Source organism: Ranitomeya variabilis, chromosome 2, assembly GCF_051348905.1.
Source record: "Ranitomeya variabilis isolate aRanVar5 chromosome 2, aRanVar5.hap1, whole genome shotgun sequence".
Taxonomy (NCBI): domain Eukaryota; kingdom Metazoa; phylum Chordata; class Amphibia; order Anura; family Dendrobatidae; genus Ranitomeya; species Ranitomeya variabilis.
The window spans coordinates 852,370,341-852,395,224 of NC_135233.1; the positions used below are offsets into that span (position 1 = coordinate 852,370,341).

The window sequence follows — 24,884 nt, forward strand, 5'->3', positions numbered from 1 at the left end:
TTTGTATATATAATTTCTATTTTTAAGGGTGTAGTGTGTGGAATTGCTGGAAAAGCAAGAAACCAAAGATATTTCTGCAGTGACAAGTCATGGCTGAGATAAGTACTCATGAATATCTGGGCAAGACAGATATGAAATACATACAATTAATCCTATCAGAGTAGAATAAGTCACTGAATGTGAATTTTTATTATGTATCTAATGACAAATGATCAGTACTGTAATCACTGTGCCGCACTGAAGAGTAATGATGGTTGAACAGTTGCACGTCAACATGGCACAAACTTATAAGGCAGAAATATATACTGTACATGTTTCTGCAAAACTTGCTTTGGGAGCATAATCAGATGTGTGTCATTCACGCCCATTTATACTTCTGAATACTGAATCCTCCCTTATATTTGTTTAGTAGGTTTGAGGTGATGATTGCTACTGTTTTATGGATGAAGGGACCTGAATAGAGATGAGGGAACCCAGGATATAAAGTTCTAGGTTCATACCGTACACCTAGTGAACAGCTATGTATTTTGAACACGGACTTCTCCTGGAAGTCCATTTTACAGTTCGTGGAGTTTGGGGTGGAGAGAGAGGAGAGAGAGAGATTTTCCAGCTCCGAAGTTTGGATCCCCATTGATTTAAGGTTCAGTTTTGAGTTTTGATACTCAAACCAAAACTTTGGACTAAGCTTCCAGGGTCTGCTCATACCTTAAGGATCATTTGGCTGCACTGGTGTAAATCAATATTCCTTGGATTCAAGGCAAGTAATGATGGGCGAACATGAACAGTAAAGTTCTGGGTTCATATTGTATCCAAAAGAAGAAAATGTCCAGCTTCACCGAATCCGTGAAAAAAAAGTTTTCTTTATTCACAAACTTAAACATGGAGGATACAAACTTCAGCACAAACCATATGGGTAAGAATCTCAATGCCTTTCTGGAGACTAAGCTCCCTTGATCATGACAGAATTCTTCTTTTGGATTCTACACGATTGGACACAGCGGGTCCGTGCTCCCGAAATTTGGCTTATGCATCACGGGTGTGCTGGTTTATATTCCTTCTTTCAAACTTCATACTGTATACCTACTGTTCGGAAACAGATTCAGAACACAGACTTCTCCAGGAAGCTGTGTTACTGTTCAGATGCTGCACCCTGAACATCTGGTGTTTACCAGGCTGTCATCTGCATAACAGTGTGAGAAAAACTTGTGACTCTGATAATCTTTCCGATGGTCAGAGCGCCAGCTGCTATGACCAGCAGTAAAAAGTTTACTTCCAGTCACAGATGCATTGCTTGATGTTATTACTACTCCCATCAGCTTACGCCTGCTGCTGATACTAACAGCAAATGCGGGCACTGCTGATGGGAGTATTCATCAGCTGGCGCCTAAGCTATAAATAAATACATTTAAAAAAAATGATGTGGAGTCTGTTCTATTTTTGAAAACCAGCATGGCAAAACTGACAGCTGCAAGCTTCAACCCTCAGCTGTCATCTTTATCATGGCTGGTTATCAAGAAAAAAGGGGTCCCCATGCCATTTTTATTTAATTATTTAAATAAGTAATTAAAAAAAAAGCATGGGTCTCCCCATTTTTGATAACCAGCCAAGCTAAAGCAGTCAGCTTGGGGCTGGAATTCTCAAGCTAGTAAGAGATAATGGATATTGCCCCCCAGCCTAAAAATAGCAACCCAAAGCCATCCTAGAAAAAGCGCATCTATTAGATGGTGCTTTACCCAGCTCTTCCCACTTGGTGGTGCTGAGTGGGGTTAATATTTGTGGAGTTGATGTCACCTTTATATTGTCAGGTGACATAAAGCCCTCAGATTAGTAATAGAGAGATGTCTATAAGACACCTTTCTATTACTAACCCATAGTCATGTTGTAAATAAAAAACACACAGAATAAAATCCTTTATTTGAAATAAAAATTCACACCCTTTTTTACAAACTTATTAAAAAATAACAAAGTTGTACTCACCTTACGCCAATTCCACTGAAGCCCTTGTCACCTGTAAAAAAACGAAAATAATAAGAAACAAAAATATGCTCCTACCTAATTCATCGATGCCCATGTCTACTGTAAAATAATAAAAAAAGGGAAGTCAAGGATGCTCACTATACCAACGAGGGGGTGCTCTGGAGAAAAATAAGTCCAATATATTTTATAAATCACTCCGGCACACCAAAAATAAACAGTAAGTGTATATTTATTTCAATTCAACAGACAGCGGGATGCCATAAAAAAGAAAAAAGCGGTCACAATTGTAGATGTATAATGGTATCCCCAACGTTTCGGCATTAAGTTGCCTTTCTCAAGGGGTATTAAGTCTATTTGTAATGTGACCAGCACGGTGAGCGGCTCCCTCTTCACATAATAATAACAGCGTCCGGAACAAGGCTCCAAGGTAGGACAGGTTGCTGTGTGCAGGTGTGCAGACCTGCACACAGCAACCTGTCCTACCTTGGAGCCTTGTTCCGGACGCTGTTATTATTATGTGAAGAGGGAGCCGCTCACCGTGCTGGTCACATTACAAATAGACTTAATACCCCTTGAGAAAGGCAACTTAATGCCGAAACGTTGGGGATACCATTATACGTCTACAATTGTGACCGCTTTTTTCTTTTTTATGGCATCCCGCTGTCTGTTGAATTGAAATAAATATACACTTACTGTTTATTTTTGGTGTGCCGGAGTGATTTATAAAATATACTGTAAAATAATAAAATAATAAACACCCCTATTCCTCACCTGTCCATATGCTGTTAATCTATACTGTACTGTCCCACAACAATTCGGATGATTTGGAGAGCGGTCACATCAGGAGCATAATCACTCGTCAGTGTCTAGTGCTGAACTCCCGCAGTGAGAAAGTTACTGGTGTCATAAGTGAGTTCAAATGGGTTCAGCTATGAACTCCATTGAACTTTTTTACTTTCTCAACTTTCTCACTTCTACCAGCACAACACTCTTTTTGTCAATGTCCTGCCCAAACAGTCAAACCTGTATCCAGACTATCCCTTGTACGTCCATCTCAGTGTTATGAGCAGCCATCAGCCTGATGACTCTTCCATCTTCCAGCTCCCCCCTGTTCCTGAGATGTCTCTAAAACAACTCTAAAGGCATAATGGTGTACTCCAACCTAGTGTGGACAAGGCAGCGTTCCTGCTTGCTTTCTAACTCAGCTTCCATAATGAGGCTACTGGCATATAGATCGTGTTCATTGCACATGAGGCTTGGCTTTGGGTGAACTGCTGCAGGACACCCATTTCCTGAGGCAGGAAACAGTTTAATGCTGATTTGGATCTCATCTGTACAATACACTCTCTGGCAATATGGCCATATCGTCGGCAGTGCCAGCATTGAGGCCCCTGGAAGGGTCGCAGTTTCGATGTGTCATGTCTCACGAGATCCTGCATCATGGCTGGTCCTGCCGTAGGAGCCTGTGATCACAGTGCTGTTGGCGGTGTATGGGGTGAATGAGTTCTCATTTGAGCTATTTCTAATTTGTTGATATAATCCACGCTGCTGAATAAATTTAGGAATCCAGACTTTTAAAACATAGATGATTGTGGTTTATTCTCAATGTGTTTCAAAGTGTTTATAACTACTTCCTCAGGAGACAACCACATGTATACCCAGGTATACATGTGGTCGCTTCCTTAGGAAGAAGTTGTATGGACTTTGAACGCATTGAGAATAAACCACCATCATCTATATTTTAAAAGTCTGGATTCCTAAATTTATTAAGCAGCAATTAATTGGCCCCTCAGTAGCCGGTCCAGCTCCTAAAAGGTGCCCATGCCCACGTCTCCAGATCTCCTGCATCGCCTCTTAGAGGGCATTCGTGCTCCTCAATACGGTTTCCCATCATCTTTAACTTGTCAAAATAACTTTTACGGTTAAACTCAGACTCTGCAGACTGCGCTTTCACCAACCAGTGAAACATAGCAGGTTAATTTACACAGACCCAGTCAGATCTGACCAGGACCACTGTGCTGCATCACTCAGTAGGCACGGAAATGTTGACTATTCAATAAAATCTACCTAGTCGTGCACCCACTTAGTGCTGCTACCGAGCTTTTACCTGGATAACTGGAACAATCAAATGAATGCCAGGGGTGGCCTATTGGTGAGGTAACACATCAGCTTACAAACTTAACAAAATGACTCTAAATCCACTAGGTAGAAAACAGTTATTGAATTATACACTTTTGGGTTCACTTTAAATACCATGTGAGTGCAATGAAATGCTCCTTTGAACACCTCTGTATATTTTGGTAGATTCCCCTTTAAACCTTTAGTCTCCGTAAGTTACTTCTGGTTCAGCAAGCTTTGTCTGATGGGCATAGATGCATTCAAGAGTCCGTATCTGCCTGTCTGTGTTTGGCACCAAACTAACTGTATGTGTGTGCACGCTCCCACCATAATCCTCGCGGTGGGCCTGAATTCAGGACTTACCTACCTGTATCTGGTCATTGTGTCATTGCAGAGAAGATGAGCCCACCTGTATGATGGCTATTTGACCAAAGGATGCTGAGTCTCTAGCTGGTACAATGTGCTGACTTGCTGGAGGGCCCTCCGGGTGTGTCAGAGATGATGGATCGTGGGGATTTTGGTGCTGACATTTCTTGTGGATCTTGTCACTCCAAACTTCTCCCCTGCGAGTGAACCTGGAACCAGATGGTATTATCTGCTATCCAGGGCAATCTTTGTCTCCTTGGAACACCTGACTCTGTGAATGGTGCTTGATGGAGATGTCACTCGTCCTCCTCTTTCCAGCTCTCACCTAACTCTCTCAAGATGGCCACCGAGCCAACCCCTTCCTGTCAGGTACTTCCTCCCAATTGGTTGCACTGAGCTCTGGCCTGGGGCTCTGTCTGGTTCTGTCCAAATTGCAGTTCAAACCAGAAGAAGAGAGTCCATATAAAATGACACAAGTCTCTGCCAAGAGAATAGCTGTTTCTGTCTTCTCATGGAACTGGGCAACTGTCTATGAATAAAAATCCTGCGCAAACCAGTATAACCCCATTCCGACATCAAGGGTGTAATAATACACCAATATCGGACACCCTTCCTTTAATGTCGGCTCCGGCGGTGAGCCCACTTCATTTCTGGCACATGACTGCTCTTTTAGCAGATATGTGCCGCTCACAGCGGCGGGAGAAATCGTGATCCTTCCGTGGCTGTTAACCCATTAAATGCCGCTGTCAAACTCTGACAGTGGCATTTAAATCGCGCTTCCAGCCGGAAGAGCGTCAGCAAGTCAGCAATTCTGCTACATACAGGTGATCTGATCATCGTCTGTATGTAGCAGAGCCGATCGGATTATGGCAGCTTCTAGTCTCCCAAGGAGACTATAGAAGCATGTCAAAAGTTTAAAAAAAAATAAATAAATATAAAAAAATAAAAAAATATAAAAGTTCAAATCACCCCTTTTGCCCTATTCTAAATAAAACAATAAAAAATCATAAAACATACACACATTTGTTATCGCCGCATTCAGAATTGCCTGATCTATCAATATAAAAAAAGAATTAACCCAATCGCTAAACAGCATAACAAGAAAAAAATTCAAAATGTCAGAATTGTTTTTTTGGTCGCCACGACATTGAATTAAAATGCAATAACGGGCAATCAAAAGATTGTATCTGAACCAAAATGGTTAAAATGTTTAAAAAAGTCAGCTAGGTGTTCAAAAAATAAGCCCTCATCCAACCCAAGGTCACAAAAAATGGAGACGCTACGGGTATTGGAAAATGGCGCTTTTTATTTTTTTTAACAAACTTTGGCTTTTTTTCCACCACTTAGATAAAAAAGAACCTATACATGTTTGGTGTCTATTAACTTGCAATGACCTGGAGAATCATAATTGCAGATCAGTTTTAGCTTTTAGTGAACATGGTAAAAAAGCAAAAAAAAAACAATTGTTGAACTGCACATTTTTTTGCAATTTCACCGCACTTTGAATTTTTTTCCTGTTTTCCAGTACACAATAAGTTAAAACCAATGGTGTCGTTCAAAATTACAACTCATCCTGCAAAAAACACCCCCTCACTGTTCATATTGCTAGAAAATTAAAAAAGTTAAGGCTCTGGGAGCAAGGGGAGCAAAAAATGAAAACTCAAAAACGAAAATACCTCCGGTCATGAAGGGGTTACAGGGGAGACCGTGGCCGGTGATTAGTACTGTAGGCAAGAATATTCTCAATGTCTATGTACATTACTAACAAATTAGAGCTAGAGCTGCCAAACTACATGCAAACAGCTATTAGTAGGTAACGGTAACCAGCATATTCCCCATCACCTCAAAGTGTTAGTAATAACTTCTGTTATGCAGAGGAACTAGTTCTAGATAATTGTATTTCCAGGAATCGCTGTACACTCACTATCAGACTGCAGGAGGCAGGTACGGACTGGGGCTGAAATTCAGCCCTGGCATTTGAAATCACACAGGCCCATGCTGTCCCCGTCACCCAAGCACCAGATGGAATGTATTACTAATATTTCCCTGGATGGAGGAAAGAAAAAGTTACTACAAGACCAATATACTAATGATACCCGTGGTCTGCTGGGGTAAGAGATGGAGTCAGTGACTTTGTGCTCCATCACAATTCTCAACAGTATGGGTGTCTTGAGAAGACTGATTCTGTTAACACTGCTGCAGACAAGGCAGCCCATGACCAGACAGGCCCTTCTGGCATTTGCCAGGAGGCATCTATCTACTTTATAATTATTTGCAGGTTCTCAGACTGAAATTGAGAAATACATAGCAATTCCACTATCATACCAATAAATTTTGAATAACTAATTTGCTTACCGGAGAATCCATCATTACAAGTACACGTGTAATTCCCTATTGTGTTTGTGCAGGTTGCATTAGGGGAGCAGATATTTTCGGTCTGGCATTCATTAACATCATCACACTGGATTCCATCACCTGAGTAATATAGAATATTTTACAGTTATCAGAGGATATAAAATTACAGATAGGTGTTTTAAAAGAAATGCACTAATCTAAATACACTGATCATATACTGAATAATAGAAGTATGAAAGACTAAGGCCGGGATCACACATGCGAGAAATATGTCCGAGTCTCGCATGGTAATACCTGGCATTGCCGCCATCACTTTGGAGCGGAGCGTCGGACGCATGTATTGCTATGCGTCCGACGTTCCGCTCCTGAGTGACGGCGGCAATGCTGGGTATTACCATGCGAGACTTGGACGTATTTCTCGCATGTGTGATCCCAGCCTAAAGGGACGTTAGATTCCTGACTTCCTAAGTACATCCAGGACAAAGTGAGTGTGACATGCAGCATTATCCTCCCCCCCACCACACTGGCAGATTTGAACGCTGCTCTGAGATCTATCGGTGATGTATTCTCTAGTGCAATGCCTGTCTGCAGAAACCTACTTTGTACATAGCTCATATCCTCACAGTAAATAATGCACAGTGCATATTCTCAATTAAAGCCTTAAAAAAATTCAATTTTTGAGCCCATCAATGGAAGGCAGTGTTAAGGTTTATAACAGTAAAAAAAAAGTTCTGCCAATTCAGACAGAGATAAAACAAGATATACAGTACATATACACAAAGCATTAATGGAGCTGTCTAAGTAACATTAAAGGCTAGACACAGGTGACAATACTGACAAAATAATGATATATACATAGTGATATACTGTATATACAGTGCCTTTCGAAAATATTAGGCCCCCTGGAACTTTTTAACCTTTTCCCGCTTATCATGCTTCAAACATAAAGATACCAAATGTAAATTTTTGGTGAAGAATCAACAACAAGTGGAACACAATCAATTGTGAAGTTGAACAAAATTATTGGAGTGAGTTTGCTGCACTGAAAGTAAAGGGGCCGAATAATATTGCACCCCCACTTTTCAGTTTTTGAATTTCCACAAAAATTTTAAATAACCTATAAATTTCATTCAACTTCACAATTGTGTTCCACTTGTTGATTCTTCACCAAAAATTTACATTTGGTATCTTTATGTTTGAAGCATGATATGTGGGAAAAGGTTGAAAAGTTCCAGTATACTCATCTCTTGTTCAAGCACGGTGTCCCTGATGTTCCTGTAGGGAGGAGAGCCAAGATAAAGGGCCCCCTTGCGTGTCTGGGCCAGAACTGTAGGGGCTGTCACAATTATTTTAAGGGAAGAGATTCCTGACCAGAGCAGTCTAGGGCATCTAACTGATGAGGGTGGGTCTGACATAAATTGCAGTCTGAACTGGAAAACGAGACACTTGGAGGGGAACAAGCCTGTGAGCAGTGAGACGGTTGACTCCCTCTCAACGCACCCTTGCCAGCTAGCTGTGACTGCTCATCCGGCTAGTAAGACTGCTGAGACAGACTACCCTGAGCTTATGGAGACATCCGCATCGGGTAGTGACCAAGAAGTAGTGCATACCTTAGCTTAGTCATTGCACGGAGAAAATGCATCGCTCATCTGCGGGACCAGATGGGAGACATCTTGCGCCACCTGCGGCGCCACCGAGGGATCTTAGAGCCACCATCCTCCAGCGCACAGAGGCTGATAATTTAACCTGTTACATTCTTTTGCATTTGACTTTACGCCATCCTCCAATCTACATCTTTTACCCCCCTGCTTGTACCATTACTGTTTCTATATATAAAAAATATGTTAACCATTGCTCCGCCTCCTATGTGTCACTGCATCCTACTCACCTGCTAGCATTCTACATTTCCCACTGGTAAAGTGTTTACAATGGTTGAAGATGTCATATCATTTATACTGCATGTAAGCACTGCAGCCAATCACTGTCTTCAGTGGTACATGACCTGAGACCACTGAGGCCATTGATTGGCTGTGGTTGTAAGGTGAGGTTAATGGGCTGGGATGTCTCCAGTAGAGATGAATGAACATTTTAAGGTTTGGTTTGGCTTGGCAAGCTTCCTCATTTTTGCCGAACAGTTTGCCAAACTTATCCGAACCAAACTTGAATTCAAACTGAGGCAAAACCAAACGCATAGACAACATCATCAGGGGGCCAGAAAGCTGCTAAAACAGCTCAAATTAGGGGTAAACACTAAGAAAAGTGGCTTCAATTGACCCAGAGTACAAATATTATAATTGTGCAGTATAGATGCATGGGACAGGGCTTGGACCAGCATTTCTAGCTTATACATTGATCAGTAAGAGGTGGATGAGTGACAGGTGCAGGCCATGTGCTCTGAGGGTCCTGCCAAATTCAGGCAACACACATGAAGGAGACCCAATTTGGAGTCCAAACATTTACAAAAATTAGGGGCAGACACCAGAAAACGTGACATCAGTTGACCCACAGTAGAAATTTTATAATGACCAAGCAGTCAGGTACGGGCCATGCATGAGAGAGAGTCTGGGCCAGCATTTACAGCTTTGAAATTAAGTTGAAATTAAGAGGTGTGTGAGGAACCGGTGTAGGGCTGCTCTGCTGGGAACCCTGATACCTCATGCAACAATTCAAACGGCCTTTCTGCTTAGCTGCACTCAGGTGGCACAAATATCAGCTTCGTAGACTACTATTGTTAGAAACATTTAAGGATGAAAACACAGGTAGTTGATTGAAAGTGCAGGCCTGCCTGTCTGGGAGCCCTACTGCTACAGGCAACACACATGAAGGAGATCCAACTTTAAGTTGCAACATTTCCAAAAACTAGGGTCAAACACCAGGTAAAGTGTCACGCTCATGCCTTGACTGGAGGGCGTGAGCCAGGGAGTTGTGGCCCCACTGTGCCACAAACCAGACTACCCTGGAAGGGGCGTGACTAGAACAGCTGCATTGGTGTTCGCTGGAGCCTCTGATGGTGAGGTCAGGCTTGTGCAGCAGGCAGCTGCCAGGTGCCACTCCAGGGCGGTGTCTGGCTGTGGCTGCTGATCCCACTTGGAGAACAGGAACACTAGAACAGGTGCGGGCATCAGGCATGACTTGCAGATGAGCTCTGCTGAAACTCGGACGAGTAGGCTGGCACGGCTGAGACTCGGGCTGGCAGGCACGGCTGAGACACAGGGCTGGCAGGCACGGCTGAGACACAGGGCTGGCAGGCATGGCGTATGAAGGAACAGGTAGAGACCTGTTCACACAGCAGATGCTAGTACTGGAACAGACAGTAAAGTGTCATGATTCTCAATGGCGAGAGAACATAGCCCAGCATATATGAGAACTAGCTCTTGGAAGATGGAAACTATACTGACCATGAACTAAACCTGCCGCACAACTAGAAGTGGCCGGGTAGCATGCCTACGTTTTTTAACCCTAGATGCCCAGCGCCAGCCGGAGAACTACCTAATCCTAGCAGAGGAAAAGACAGTCCTGGCTCACCTCTAGAGAAATTTTCCCAAAAGGCAGACAGAGGCCCCCACATATATTGGCGGTGATTTTAGATGAAAAGACAAACGTAGTATGAAAATAGGTTTAGCAAAATCGAGGTCCGCTTTCTAGATAGCAGGAAGACAGAAAGGACACTTTCATGGTCAGCAGAAAACCCTATCAAAACACCATCCAGAAATTCCTTTAAGACTCTAGCATTAACTCATAACACCAGAGTGGCAATTTCCGATCACAAGAGCTTTCCAGACACAGTAACGAAACAGCAGCTGTGAACAGGAACAAAATGCAAAAACACACAAGGACAAAAGTCCAACTTAGCTGGGAGTTGTCTAGTAGCAGGAACAAGCACAGAAGGCTTCTGATTACATTGTTGACCGGCAAGAAACTGACAGAGGAGCAAGGTTATATAGCGACTCCCACATCCTGATAGGAGCAGGTGAACAGAGGGGATGATGCACACAAGTTCAATTCCACAAGTGGCCACCGGGGGAGCCCAGAATCCAATTTCACAACAGTACCCCCCCCTCAAGGAGGGGGCACCGAACCCTCACCAGAACCACCAGGGCGATCAGGATGAGCCCTATGAAAGGCACGGACAAGATCGGAGGCATGAACATCAGAGGCAGTGACCCAAGAATTATCCTCCTGACCGTATCCCTTCCATTTGACCAGATACTGGAGTCTCCGTCTGGAAACACGAGAGTCTAAGATCTTTTCCACAACGTACTCCAACTCACCCTCAACCAACACCGGAGCAGGAGGCTCAACGGAAGGCACAACCAGTACCTCATACCTGCGCAACAATGACCGATGAAAAACATTATGAATCGAAAAGGATGCAGGGAGGTCCAAACGGAAGGACACAGGGTTAAGAATCTCCAATATCTTGTACGGGCCGATGAACCGAGGCTTAAACTTAGGAGAAGAAACCCTCATAGGGACAAAACGAGAAGACAACCACACCAAGTCCCCAACACAAAGCCGAGGACCAACACGACGACGGCGGTTGGCAAAAAGCTGAGTCTTCTCCTGGGACAACTTCAAATTGTCCACCACCTGCCCCCAAATCTGATGCAACCTCTCCACCACAGCATCCACTCCAGGACAATCCGAAGATTCCACTTGACCGGAGGAAAATCGAGGATGAAACCCCAAATTACAGAAAAACGGGGACACCAAGGTGGCAGAGCTGGCCCGATTATTGAGGGCGAACTCCGCCAAAGGCAAAAAAGCAACCCAATCATCCTGATCCGCAGACACAAAACACCTCAAATATGTCTCCAAGGTCTGATTAGTCCGCTCGGTCTGGCCATTAGTCTGAGGATGGAAAGCAGACGAAAAAGACAAATCTATGCCCATCCTAGCACAGAATGCCCGCCAAAATCTAGACACGAATTGGGTCCCTCTGTCAGAAACGATATTCTCAGGAATACCATGCAAACGAACAACATTTTGAAAAAACAGAGGAACCAACTCGGAAGAAGAAGGCAACTTAGGCAAGGGAACCAGATGGACCATCTTAGAGAAACGGTCACACACCACCCAGATGACAGACATCTTCTGAGAAACAGGCAGATCCGAAATAAAATCCATCGAGATGTGCGTCCAAGGCCTCTTCGGGATAGGCAAGGGCAACAACAATCCACTAGCCCGAGAACAACAAGGCTTGGCCCGAGCACAAACGTCACAAGACTGCACAAAGCCTCGCACATCTCGTGACAGGGAAGGCCACCAGAAGGACCTTGCCACCAAATCCCTGGTACCAAAGATTCCAGGATGACCTGCCAACGCAGAAGAATGAACCTCAGAGATGACTCTACTGGTCCAATCATCAGGAACAAACAGTCTACCAGGTGGGCAACGATCAGGTCTATCCGCCTGAAACTCCTGCAAGGCCCGCCGCAGGTCTGGAGAAACGGCAGACAATATCACTCCATCTTTAAGGATACCTGTGGGCTCAGAATTACCAGGGGAGTCAGGCTCAAAACTCCTAGAAAGGGCATCCGCCTTAACATTCTTAGAACCCGGTAGGTACGACACCACAAAATTAAACCGAGAGAAAAACAACGACCAGCGCGCCTGTCTAGGATTCAGGCGCCTGGCAGACTCAAGGTAAATTAAATTTTTGTGGTCAGTCAATACCACCACCTGATGTCTGGCCCCCTCAAGCCAGTGACGCCACTCCTCAAAAGCCCACTTCATGGCCAAAAGCTCCCGATTCCCAATATCATAATTCCGCTCGGCGGGTGAAAATTTACGGGAAAAAAAAGCACAAGGTCTCATCACGGAGCAGTCGGAACTTCTCTGCGACAACACCGCCCCAGCTCCGATTTCAGAAGCGTCGACCTCAACCTGAAAAGGAAGAGCAACATCAGGCTGACGCAACACTGGGGCGGAAGAAAAGCGGCGCTTGAGCTCCCGAAAGGCCTCCACAGCATCAGGGGACCAATCAGCAACATCAGCACCCTTCTTAGTCAAATCAGTCAATGGTTTTACAACATCAGAAAAACCAGCAATAAATCGACGATAAAAGTTAGCAAAGCCCAAAAATTTCTGAAGACTCTTAAGAGAAGAGGGTTGCGTCCAATCACCAATAGCCTGAACCTTGACAGGATCCATCTTGATGGATGAGGGGGAAAAAATGTATCCCAAGAAAGAAATCTTTTGAACCCCAAAAACACACTTAGAACCCTTCACACACAAGGAATTAGACCGCAAAACCTGAAAAACCCTCCTGACCTGCTGGACATGAGAGTCCCAGTCATCCGAAAAAATCAGAATATCATCCAGATACACAATCATAAATTTATCCAAATAATCGCGGAAAATGTCATGCATAAAGGACTGGAAGACTGAAGGGGCATTTGAAAGACCAAAAGGCATCACCAAATACTCAAAATGGCCCTCGGGCGTATTAAATGCGGTTTTCCACTCATCCCCCTGCTTGATTCGCACCAAATTATACGCCCCACGGAGATCAATCTTAGAGAACCACTTGGCCCCCTTTATACGAGAAAACAAATCAGTAAGCAGTGGTAACGGATATTGATATTTAACCGTGATTTTATTCAAAAGTCGATAATCAATACACGGCCTCAAGGAGCCGTCTTTCTTAGACACAAAGAAAAAACCGGCTCCTAAGGGAGATGACGAAGGACGAATATGTCCCTTTTCCAAGGACTCCTTTATATATTCTCGCATAGCAGCGTGTTCAGGCACAGACAGATTAAATAAACGACCCTTAGGGTATTTACTACCCGGAATCAAGTCTATGGCACAATCGCACTCCCGGTGCGGAGGTAGTGAACCAACCTTGGGTTCTTCAAAAACGTCACGAAAGTCAGACAAGAATTCAGGAATCTCAGAGGGAATAGATGATGAAATGGAAACCAAAGGTACGTCCCCATGAGTTCCTTTACATCCCCAGCTTAACACAGACATAGCTCTCCAGTCGAGGACTGGGTTATGAGATTGCAGCCATGGCAATCCCAGCACCAAAACATCATGTAGATTATACAGCACCAGAAAGCGAATAACCTCCTGCTGATCTGGATTAACACGCATAGTCACTTGCGTCCAGTATTGTGGTCTATTACTAGCCAATGGGGTGGAGTCAATCCCTTTCAGAGGTATCGGAGCCTCCAGTGGCTCCAAATCATACCCACAGTGTTTGGCAAAGGACCAATCCATAAGACTCAAAGCAGCGCCAGAGTCGACATAGGCGTCCGCGGTAATAGATGACAAAGAACAAATCAGGGTCACAGATAGAATAAACTTAGACTGTAAAGTGCTAATTGAAACAGACTTGTCAGGCTTCTTAGTACGCTTAAAGCATGCTGATATAACATGAGTTGAATCACCACAATAGAAGCACAACCCATTTTTTCGTCTAAAATTCTGCCGCTCGCTTCTGGACAGAATTCTATCACATTGCATATTTTCTGGCGTTTTCTCAGTAGACACCGCCAAATGGTGCACAGGTTTGCGCTCCCGCAGACGTCTATCGATCTGAATAGCCATCGTCATGGACTCATTCAGACTCGCAGGCACAGGGAACCCCACCATAACATCCTTAATGGCATCAGAGAGACCTTCTCTGAAAATCGCCGCCAGGGCGCACTCATTCCACTGAGTAAGCACAGACCATTTGCGGAATTTTTGGCAGTATATTTCAGCTTCATCTTGCCCCTGAGACAAGGACATCAAGGCCTTTTCCGCCTGAAGCTCTAAATGAGGTTCCTCATAAAGCAACCCCAAGGCCAGAAAAAACGCATCCACATTGAGCAACGCAGGATCCCCTGGTGCCAATGCAAAAGCCCAGTCTTGAGGGTCGCCCCGGAGCAAGGAAATTACAATCCTGACCTGCTGTGCAGGGTCTCCGGCAGAGCGAGACTTCAGGGACAAAAACAATTTGCAATTATTTTTAAAATTTTGAAAGTGAGATCTATTCCCCGAGAAGAATTCAGGCAAAGGAATTCTAGGCTCAGACATAGGTGCATGAACAACAAAATCTTGCAAATTTTGTACCTTTGTGGCGAGATTATTCAAACCTGTAGCTACACTCTGAAGATCCATTTGAAACAGGTGAACACAGAGCCATTCAAGGATTAGAAGGAGAGAAAGAGAGGAAGGCTGCAGTATAGGCAGACTAGCAAGAGATTCAATTAAGAGCACACTCAGAACTAGAGGAAAAAAAAAAAAAAATTGTAGCAGACTTCTTTTTTCTCTCCTTTCTCAGCCAGTAATTTAACCCTTTTTTGGGCCGGTCAAACTGTCATGATTCTCAATGGCGAGAGAACATAGCCCAGCATATATGAGAACTAGCTCTTGGAAGATGGAAACTATACTGACCATGAACTAAACCTGCCGCACAACTAGAAGTGGCCGGGTAGCATGCCTACGTTTTTTAACCCTAGATGCCCAGCGCCAGCCGGAGAACTACCTAATCCTAGCAGAGGAAAAGACAGTCCTGGCTCACCTCTAGAGAAATTTTCCCAAAAGGCAGACAGAGGCCCCCACAAATATTGGCGGTGATTTTAGATGAAAAGACAAACGTAGTATGAAAATAGGTTTAGCAAAATCGAGGTCCGCTTTCTAGATAGCAGGAAGACAGAAAGGACACTTTCATGGTCAGCAGAAAACCCTATCAAAACACCATCCAGAAATTCCTTTAAGACTCTAGCATTAACTCATAACACCAGAGTGGCAATTTCCGATCACAAGAGCTTTCCAGACACAGTAACGAAACAGCAGCTGTGAACAGGAACAAAATGCAAAAACACACAAGGACAAAAGTCCAACTTAGCTGGGAGTTGTCTAGTAGCAGGAACAAGCACAGAAGGCTTCTGATTACATTGTTGACCGGCAAGAAACTGACAGAGGAGCAAGGTTATATAGCGACTCCCACATCCTGATAGGAGCAGGTGAACAGAGGGGATGATGCACACAAGTTCAATTCCACAAGTGGCCACCGGGGGAGCCCAGAATCCAATTTCACAACAGTAAAGAGTGTGGAGTATGATGGAACAGGTTTGGACCTATTCACACAGGAGGTGCAGGTACAGATGCAAGCAGGAAGGAACAGGTTGGGACGGAGAGGAGCTGCAGCAAGAGATTCTGTAGCTGCAAGAGCAGAGCAAAACTGCAAGGTATGCAGAGAGGAGCTGCAGCAAGAGATTCTTCAGCAGCAAGAGCAGAGCGAAACCTCAAGTTATGCGGAGAGGAGCTGCAGCAAGAGATTCTGCAGTAGCAAGAGAAGCAGAGTGAAACCACAAGGTATGTGGAGAGGAACTGCAGCAAGAGATTCTGAAGCAGCAGAGTGGAGTGCAGAGCAGAGAAACGTGGTTCAGTGTGAACACAAGTAAGGACACAGTAGGGAAAGAAGTACAGACAAGGACACAGGGAGACAGTGGTAGGACAGAGTTCAGACAAGGAAATGGAATGAGACAAGGTACTGGAACAAAGATGCAGGGACCAGGATATTCAGCATACTGGAGGGTCGACAGACAGGTACACGACAAAGCAAGGAAAACAGCCTTCAGAGAAGGCAAAACACAGAGCAAGACCTGGCAGCTCAGAAGCAAAACAATAACTGAGTAATCTCATTGCACAGGCAAGTTCCACAGGGTGGAGCTGCCCTAAATACTAGACACCTCTTGGTAATTGGCCAGGAACACATTAGACAGGTGCACCCTGATTCCATAAGAACCAGAGAGTTCTGGCACCACCCCCCTACGCACACAGCCAGGAAGCAAGCAGAGAGCAGAGGCACAGAACATAGAGCAGGCAGCAGACAGAAATCACAACATGACATGGAGCAGTGAGTAAGATGTGTGTGAGGGAAGGGAGGCCATGCAGTGATGCTGGCAGAGTTGTTACAAAACGTGGCTTCAATTGACCCACAGTAGAAATTTTATAATGCTGCAGCAGTCAGGCATGGGCCATGCGCGAGGCAGGGTCTGGGTCAGCATTTACAACTTTGAAATTAAGTTGAAATTAAGAGGTGGGTGAGGCACCGGTATAGTTCTGCTGTGCTGGGAGCTCTGCCAAATTCAGGCAACACACATGAAGTAAACCCAAATTTAAACAACACACTAAGTAGATCGAACTTGGACTCCAAACAATTCCAAAAATTAGGGTCAGACACCACTAAAGTGGCATAAATTTCCCCAGGGTATAAATAGTATAATGGTGCTGTGTAGGGTTGAGCGACTTTTATTTTTATAGGATCGGGTCGGGTTTCACGAAACCCGACGTTTTCAAAAGTCGGGTCGAGTGAAATCGGCCGATCCTATAAAAAAGTTGGGGTCGGAGTCGGCCGAAACGCGAAACCCAATGCAGTGCAATGGGATACTATGGTTCCCAGGGTCTGAAGGAGAGGAAACTCTCCTTCAGGCCCTGGGATCCATAGTTAAGTGTAAAATAAAGAATTAAAATAAAAAATATTGATATACTCACCCTCTGACGAGCCCTGGTAGTAATCGGCATCTTCCGTTCCTAAGAATGAGCGCGTTCAGGGCCTTAGATGACGTCACGGCTTTGTGATTGGTCGCGGCGGCCCACGTGACCGCTCAGCGACCAATCACAAGCCGTGACGTAATTCTCTCAGGTCCTAAATTCCTCATTCTAGGAACTTAGGCCATGAGAATTACGTCATGGCTTGTGATTGGTCGCTGAGCGGTCACGTGGGCCGCCGTGACCAATCACAAAGCAGTGACGTCATCTAAGGCCCTGAACACGCTCATTCTTAAGAAGGAAGGCTGCCGGAAAGAAGCAGGGCACGTATGAGGGTGAGTATATACCTAATAGGAATATACTCACCCTCGGCTTCTTTCCGGCAGCCTTTCTTCTTAAGAATGAGCGCGTTCAGGGCCTTAGATGACGTCACGGCTTTGTGATTGGTCGCGGCCGCCCACGTGACCGCTCAGCGACCAATCACAAGCCGTGACGTAATTCTCATGGCCTAAATTCCTAGAATGAGGAATTTAGGACCTGAGAGAATTACGTCACGGCTTGTGATTGGTCGCTGAGCGGTCACGTGGGCCGCCGCGACCAATCACAAAGCCGTGACGTCTTCTAAGGCCCTGAACGCGCTCATTCTTAGGAACGGAAGATGCCGATTACTACCAGGGCTCGTCGGAGAGGTGAGTATATCAATATTTTTGACCTGTCAACCACCTGTCATTAAATTAAAAATTAGTATTTAATTGCTGAGATGGCGTGGCTGCACCACAGAATTAGCACAAAAGATTGATTTGCTGAAATGTGGACTGGTGGCTGGACCACACAATTAGCACAAAGAATTGATTTGCTGAAATGTGTACTGGTGGCAGGACCACACAAATAGGACAAAGGATTTATATGCAGAGGTGATGACTGGTCACTGTAGCACAGAATCAGCAGCACTATGCATTTATGTGCTGAAGTGTCAACTTGCGGCAGCACCACAGAATTAGCAAACCAGATTTATATGCTGGAAGTTCGATCTGACACAGGATCCTATCTATCTGATCTAGCTGAGAATAAACCGCCTAGCTAATTATCTGACTACTTGCAGCAGCAGTCTCACTATGCTGCTACACTCACAAAATGGCCCCGAAGCCACATATCCACCTTTTTATATGGAAAGGGACATGTGACTTCGGCAGCCAATGACACAATGCCTTGATTGGCTGCTGGAATCTCCACACATTAAGTTAATTAAAAAAACAAAAACAAAACAGTCTGTCACACCTCTCCCCACCCTATCTCCTCATTAAACACACCCCACCTTCTAATCATTCAGCACTACTATCATAGCCAAAGTCGTAAGAAATGCATGAGTGGTAACTCGATCATTTACAGAACTTTGGTAGAATTTTACAGATTTTGAGGATGATGCTCGGGAATCCAAGCATGAATCCAAATGTGCAAGGTTCGTGCCGACTTTAAGATTGGAGAAGCTTTTCCGAACAAGGTCACTCATCTCTAGTCTCCAGCAGGGAGCATCAGGACATAGTGATGGAATAGAGAGTGAGTAAATAAATATATGATTGCATTATTTTGGCATTATTGCTGCCTGTAGGAAGCAGTTTAGCTACGACAACCTCTATAAAGGTTCGCATTCATTACATTCACATGCTGCTGATACATTGTCCTTACCTGCGTATCCAGAATTACATGTACAGAAATAACTTCCCTCTGTGTTAGTACAAGTGGCAGCAGCTGAACAGTTGTTCTTCCCTCCACATTCATCAATATCAGCACAATATAATCCATTACCTATTCACAACACAGAAATAACAAATTATTGATGTTTTTTTACTTTCCACATTTTCATTTGATAAGGTTTTGTGAAAAGAACATATGGCAGTACGACAGCTTAGTGTTTGGTACTGCAGCGCTGAAGTCCTGAGTCCAAATTGCACCAAGGAGTTTGCATGTTCTCCCCGTTTTTCCGTAGGTTTCCTCCAGGTACTCCGGTTTTCTCCCACATTTGAAAGACATATTGAGAGGGAATCTAGATTATGAGCCCCAATGGGGACAGTGCCTATAATGTACTGTATGTAAAACACTGTGGAATTGATTGTGCTAAACACCTTCCTAAAATAAACAGAATAAAGCATCACTGGATGGTACTAAACAGAATCATAGAATGGTAGATTAGAAAGGGACCTCCTGGGTTCCCTACTCAATGTAGGATTTATTAAAGGGCAACTGTCACCCCGTTTTTTCAGTATGAGATAAAAATACTGTTAAATAGGGCCTGAGCTGTGCATTACAACAGTGTATTTTGTGGACCCCGATTCCCCACCTATGCTGCCAAAATACGTTACCAAAGTAGCCGTTTTCGCCTGTCAATCAGGCTGGTCTGGTCAAAAGGGCGTGGTGTCTTCCCCCAGATCTTGCTTAGTTTTCCGTTGGTGGCGTAGTGGTGTGCGCATGCCCAAGGTCCCGAATCCACTGCACAGGGGAGTTAAAAGAGCGCGATGTGCACTATTTCATTGGTGATCGGTGGGGGCGGCCATCTTCCTTTGGCCGCGCGTGCGCAGAAGCGGCGCTCTGCTGGCCGCGGCTTCAGGAAAATGGCCGCGGGATGCCGCGCGTGCGCAGATGGAGATCGCGGCGGCCATTTTCCTGAAGCCGAGATGCGAACTCTGCAAGATCTGGGGGAAGACACCACGCCATTTTGACCAGACCAGCCTGATTGACAGGCGAAAACGGCTACTTTGGTAACGTATTTTGGCAGCATAGGTGGGGAATCGGGGTCCACAAAATACACTGTTGTAATGCACAGCTCAGGCCCTATTTAACAGTATTTTTATCTCATACTGAAAAAACGGGGTGACAGGTGCCCTTTAAATTAAACCAGACAGATGTCTGTTCAGCTTCTGTTTGAAGACTTGCATTGAAGGAGAACTCACTACCTCTCCTGGAAGCCTTTTCCACTCACTGATCACTCTCACTGGCAAAAAGTTTTTTCTAATATCTAATCTGTGTCTCCTCCCATTTAGTTTTATCCCATTGCTTTTAGTATTTCATTGTGAAAATGAGAATAAATCTGATTCCTCTACAGTGTGACAGCCTTAAGCTATTAAGTCACTTCTCACTATTCTCTTTTCCAAGCTAAACTTTCCCAAGTCCTCTGCAGACCGGTCACAATTCTAGTCGCTCTTCTCCGAACTTGCTCCAGTTCATTCATGTCTTTTAAAATGTGGTGCTCAGAACTGGACACAGTATTCCAGATGAGGTCAGGTGAAATAGGTGAATAGTACATAATATATATAACAACCTCATTCATCATTAATATACTGAATGTGGCGCCACTCCTGATTAGTCACTGTAATAAAAATTAGTGGTGAATATACAGTACAAGGTCAACGGGTCTCAACTTTTCCGCACAGCTCGTGCCATCTCTTTTTCTCAGCAGAAAAGCACAGAGTTTATATTGGCTTTCTGAAGTCTTGCAGATATACTCACTTATACCTGTGTTCTTAAGTTGTGAATATAGTAGTGGTGCTGCAAGAATCTATGATTGTTTTCATGCATTGCAACTTAGTGGCTTCTCTAGGATGACAGTGGCAAGATGATGTAATTGCGTAGTAGTCAGCATCATTCACCAGGAAAGTGGTGCGAAAACAGCACCACAAACGATTGTCTGATGGGAGGTGAATGTTTATTTTTTCTTTTTAAATGGACAATACACTGCTCAAAAAAATAAAGGGAGCACATAAACAACAGAATATAACTCCAAGTAAATCAAACTTCTGTGAAATCAAACTGTCCACTTAGGAAGCAACACTGTTTGTCAATCAATTTCACATGCTGTTGTGCAAATGGAATAGACACCAGATGGAAATTATTGGCAATTATCAAGACATACTCAATAAAGGAGTGGTTCTGCAGGAGGGGACCACAGACCACATCTCAGTATGAATGCTTTCTGGCTGATGTTTTGGTCATTTTTGAATGTTGATTGTGCTTTCACACTCGAGGTAGCATAGTGTCCAGAGGCACGAGGTGCTACCAGGAGACAGGCCAGTGCATCATGAGACATGGAGGGGGGCCATAGGAGGGAAACAACCCAGCAGCAGGACCGCTACCTCAGCCTTTGTGCAAAGAGGAACAGGAGAAGCACTGCCAGAGCACTGTAAAATGACCTCCAGCAGGCCACAAATGTGCATGTGTCTACACAAATTGTTAGAAACCGACACCATGAGAATGGTCTGAGTGCCCGACGTCCACAGATGGGTGTTGTGCTCACAGCCCAACACCGTGCAGGACGCTTGGCATTTGCCAAAGAACCCCAGGATTGGCAAATTCACCACTGGCGCCCTGTGCTCTTCACAGATGAAAGCAGGTTCACACTGAGCATATGTGACAGACGTGACAGAATCTGGAGACGCTGTGGAGAGCGATCTGCTATCTGCAACATTTCTTTGGAGGGCCGCACAGCCCTCCATGGGCTCGCCGGAGGTAGCCTGACTGCCATTAGGTACCAAGATGAGATCCTCAGACCCCTTGTGAGACCATATGCTGGTGCGGTTGGCCCTGGGTTCCTCTTAATGCAGAGGACAATGACAGACCTCATGTGGCTGGAGTGTGTCAGCAGTTCCTGCAAGATGAATGCAGTGAAGCTATGGACAGGCCCGCCTGTTCCCCAGACCTGAATCCAATTGAACACATCTGGGACATCATGTCTTGCACCATCCACCAATGTCATGTTGCACCACAAACTGTCCAGGAAAGGTCAGAGAGGCCCGGCGCCTGCACACTGCAGTACTTTGCTCTGCCCTCAACAGGGCAGACAAAGTACACCTGTGCAGGAGCCACGACAGGAAGCAAAGAAGAGAACGTCAATGTATGAAGATGGGAGGCGCTGGACCCAGACCGCGACGCCCATCGGACCGGACCGCACCGGGACCACCTCAGGGTGAGTATAATATAACTTGTTTTTCTTCTCTTTCAGATTACATTGGGGGCTTATCTACAGCATCATAGAATGCTGTAGATAAGCCCTTGATGGTGGTGGCCTTAGCTTATAGGCCTAAAATGGGGTGACAGATTCCCTTTAAATAAATATTTTAAAAACAACCAGCCAAGGTAAAGCAGACAGCTTGGGATTCTTATTCTCAAGCTAATAATAATAATACTCTTTATTTTTATATAGCGCTAACATATTCTACAGCACTTTACAGCTTGCAAACATTATCATCGCTGTCCCCGATGGGGCTAACAATCTATATTCCCTATCAGTATGTCTTTTTAGAATGTGGGAGGAAATGGGAGTACCTGGAGATAACCCATGCAAACACGGGGAGAACATACAAACTCCTTGCAGATGTTGTCCTTGGTGGGATTTGAAACCAGGACTCCAGCGCTGCAAGGCTGCAGTGCTAACCACTGAGCCACCATGCTGCCCGTCATGTATATTGCCCCCAGCCCAAATATAGCAGCCCAATGCAGCCCCAGAAAAATCACATCTATAAGATGACACTTTGTCTGGCTCTTCCCACTTGTTGGTGGCAAGTGGGTTAAATATCTGTGGGGTTGATGTCACCTTTGTATTGTCAGGTGACATCAAGCCCACAGATTATTAATAGAGAGGTGTCTATAAGACACCTTTCCATTACAAACTCTATAGTCATATTGTAAATAAAAAACACCCAGAATAAAGTCCTTTATAGAAATTCTCACCCTTTTTTACAAACTTAACAAACAGAGTTAAACTCACCTTACGCCCATTCCATTGAAGCCCTTGTCACTTGTAAAAAAACAAATAATAAAACAACAAAAATACTCTCCTTACCCTTAATCCACCGTTGCCCATGTCCACTGTAAAAAAATAATAATAATAAACAACCCTATTCCTCACCTGTCCAGAGTGCAGTTTATCCATACTGTTCCACGATGATTCGGATAATTTGGAGAGTGGTCACATCAGTGACCACTCTCCGCTTCAGCCAACAGACACTGACAGGAGCATAGGATAGATACAACAAACCTGGCACTCAACTTAAGTGTTAGCAACTCCGTATGTTTATTGTAGTACCAAAAAACGTTTCCGTCTGAAAGACCTCCCTCAGTTGCGTACTGCAGTTTATAGGAGCAAAAAGTGCCGCTGCTTGGTACAGAGTCTAGCAAAGACCACCTCCCTTGTGGTGGTTACATGGAAAATATGACCATCCGGTCGTACAAGGGGGGTGTAGTATCGCACGATGCTTAAGCATCGTGTTGTCAGGCGTGACGCAGTGTCCCCTGCTCATCCTGGGAGAGAGGTAGACGGTGGACACCGCGTCATGCCTGACAACACAGCGCTTAAGCATCGTGAGATACTACACCCCCTTGTAAGACCGGATGGTCATATTTTCCATGTAACCACCACAGAGGAGGTAGTCTTTGCTAGACTCTGTACCAAGCGGCGGCACTTTTTGCTCCTATAAATTGCAGTACGCAACTGAGGAAGGTCTTTGAGACCGAAACGTTTTTTGGTACTACAATAAACATACGGCGTTGCTAACACTTAAGTTGAGGGCCAGGTTCTTTGCATCTATTACACATGGTGTGGGAACCTACCTGTGCAACCTTGGAGTAGTGCTCACGTTTATTATCCTTACTGACAGAAGCATAAACGCTCTTGTCAGTGTCTAGTGTTGAGCTCCCGCAGTAAGAAAGCATGTGGTAAGATAATAGTGTTTCTCCGGGGTTCAGCTATGAACTATGGGGCTCAGCATGTTGGCTGGAGGCAAGAGCGCTCACTAATGTGACCGCTCTCCAAATCATCCGAATTGTCGTGGGACAGCATGGATTTGCTCAACTCTTGACAAGTGAGGAATATGGGCATCAGTGGATTAGGAGTAAGGTGATTATTTTTGCTGTTTATTATTTTCAGCTTTTTACAATTACAATACAAAGGTGACATGAACCCCACAAATATTAACCCCATTTGCCACCACAGGACAATTGGGAAGAGTCGGGAACTGCCCCAGAATTGGCTCATCTAATAGATGAGCCTTTTCTGGGGTGGCTGTGGGCTTCTAATTTTAGTATCGGGGGGGATATCCATGACGCTTCTGTATCTGGAGGTAAACTTTTTATCGCATGTCATAGTTGCTGGCTCATGCTGTCATCTGACAGTGTGGGAACCACAGCTCTCTGACATACCGGTAATGAGTTTACCGCCAATCAGAGGCAATGTTTGCCATGCTCTCATGCTGATGACAGCATGGCAAACAACAGGTGTTCAGGACCTCCTTCATCTGAATTGGGTCCGGGTTTGGGTACTGTTCTGGTATCCAAACCAATCGTTTTCTGAATTTTAAGTCGAAACCACAGGACCGCTCGTACAGCCTGGTGCACACTGCCTGTACAGCCTGGTGCACACTGCCCTTACAGCCTGGTGCATAGTGGGTGCACATTGCTTTAACAGCCTAGTGCACAGTGCCCTTACAGTCTGGTGCAAAGTGCACTTACAGCCTAGTGTAGAGTGCCCTCAAAGTCTGGTGCATACCATACTGGCTGTACAGCCTGGTGCATACTGCACATACAGCCTGTAG

General features: G+C 44.7%; 1 protein-coding gene across 13 annotated transcripts in view; it reads right to left on the reverse strand.

Moving 5' to 3' along the window:
* Positions 1–24,884, reverse strand: part of LOC143808019 (uncharacterized) — a 428,145-nt gene that overhangs the window by 164,387 nt on the left and 238,874 nt on the right. For 9 of the 13 annotated variants that reach the window (XM_077290228.1, XM_077290229.1, XM_077290226.1 and 6 more), the window contains 2 exons: positions 18,991–19,110; positions 6,817–6,936 (listed from right to left, as the gene is read on the reverse strand). The exons of the other annotated variants lie outside the window; for them this stretch is intronic. In XM_077290228.1, the coding sequence (XP_077146343.1) occupies positions 6,817–6,936; positions 18,991–19,110 (240 nt within the window). The remainder of the gene's footprint in view (positions 1–6,816; positions 6,937–18,990; positions 19,111–24,884) is intronic. 13 annotated transcript variants of the gene reach the window in all.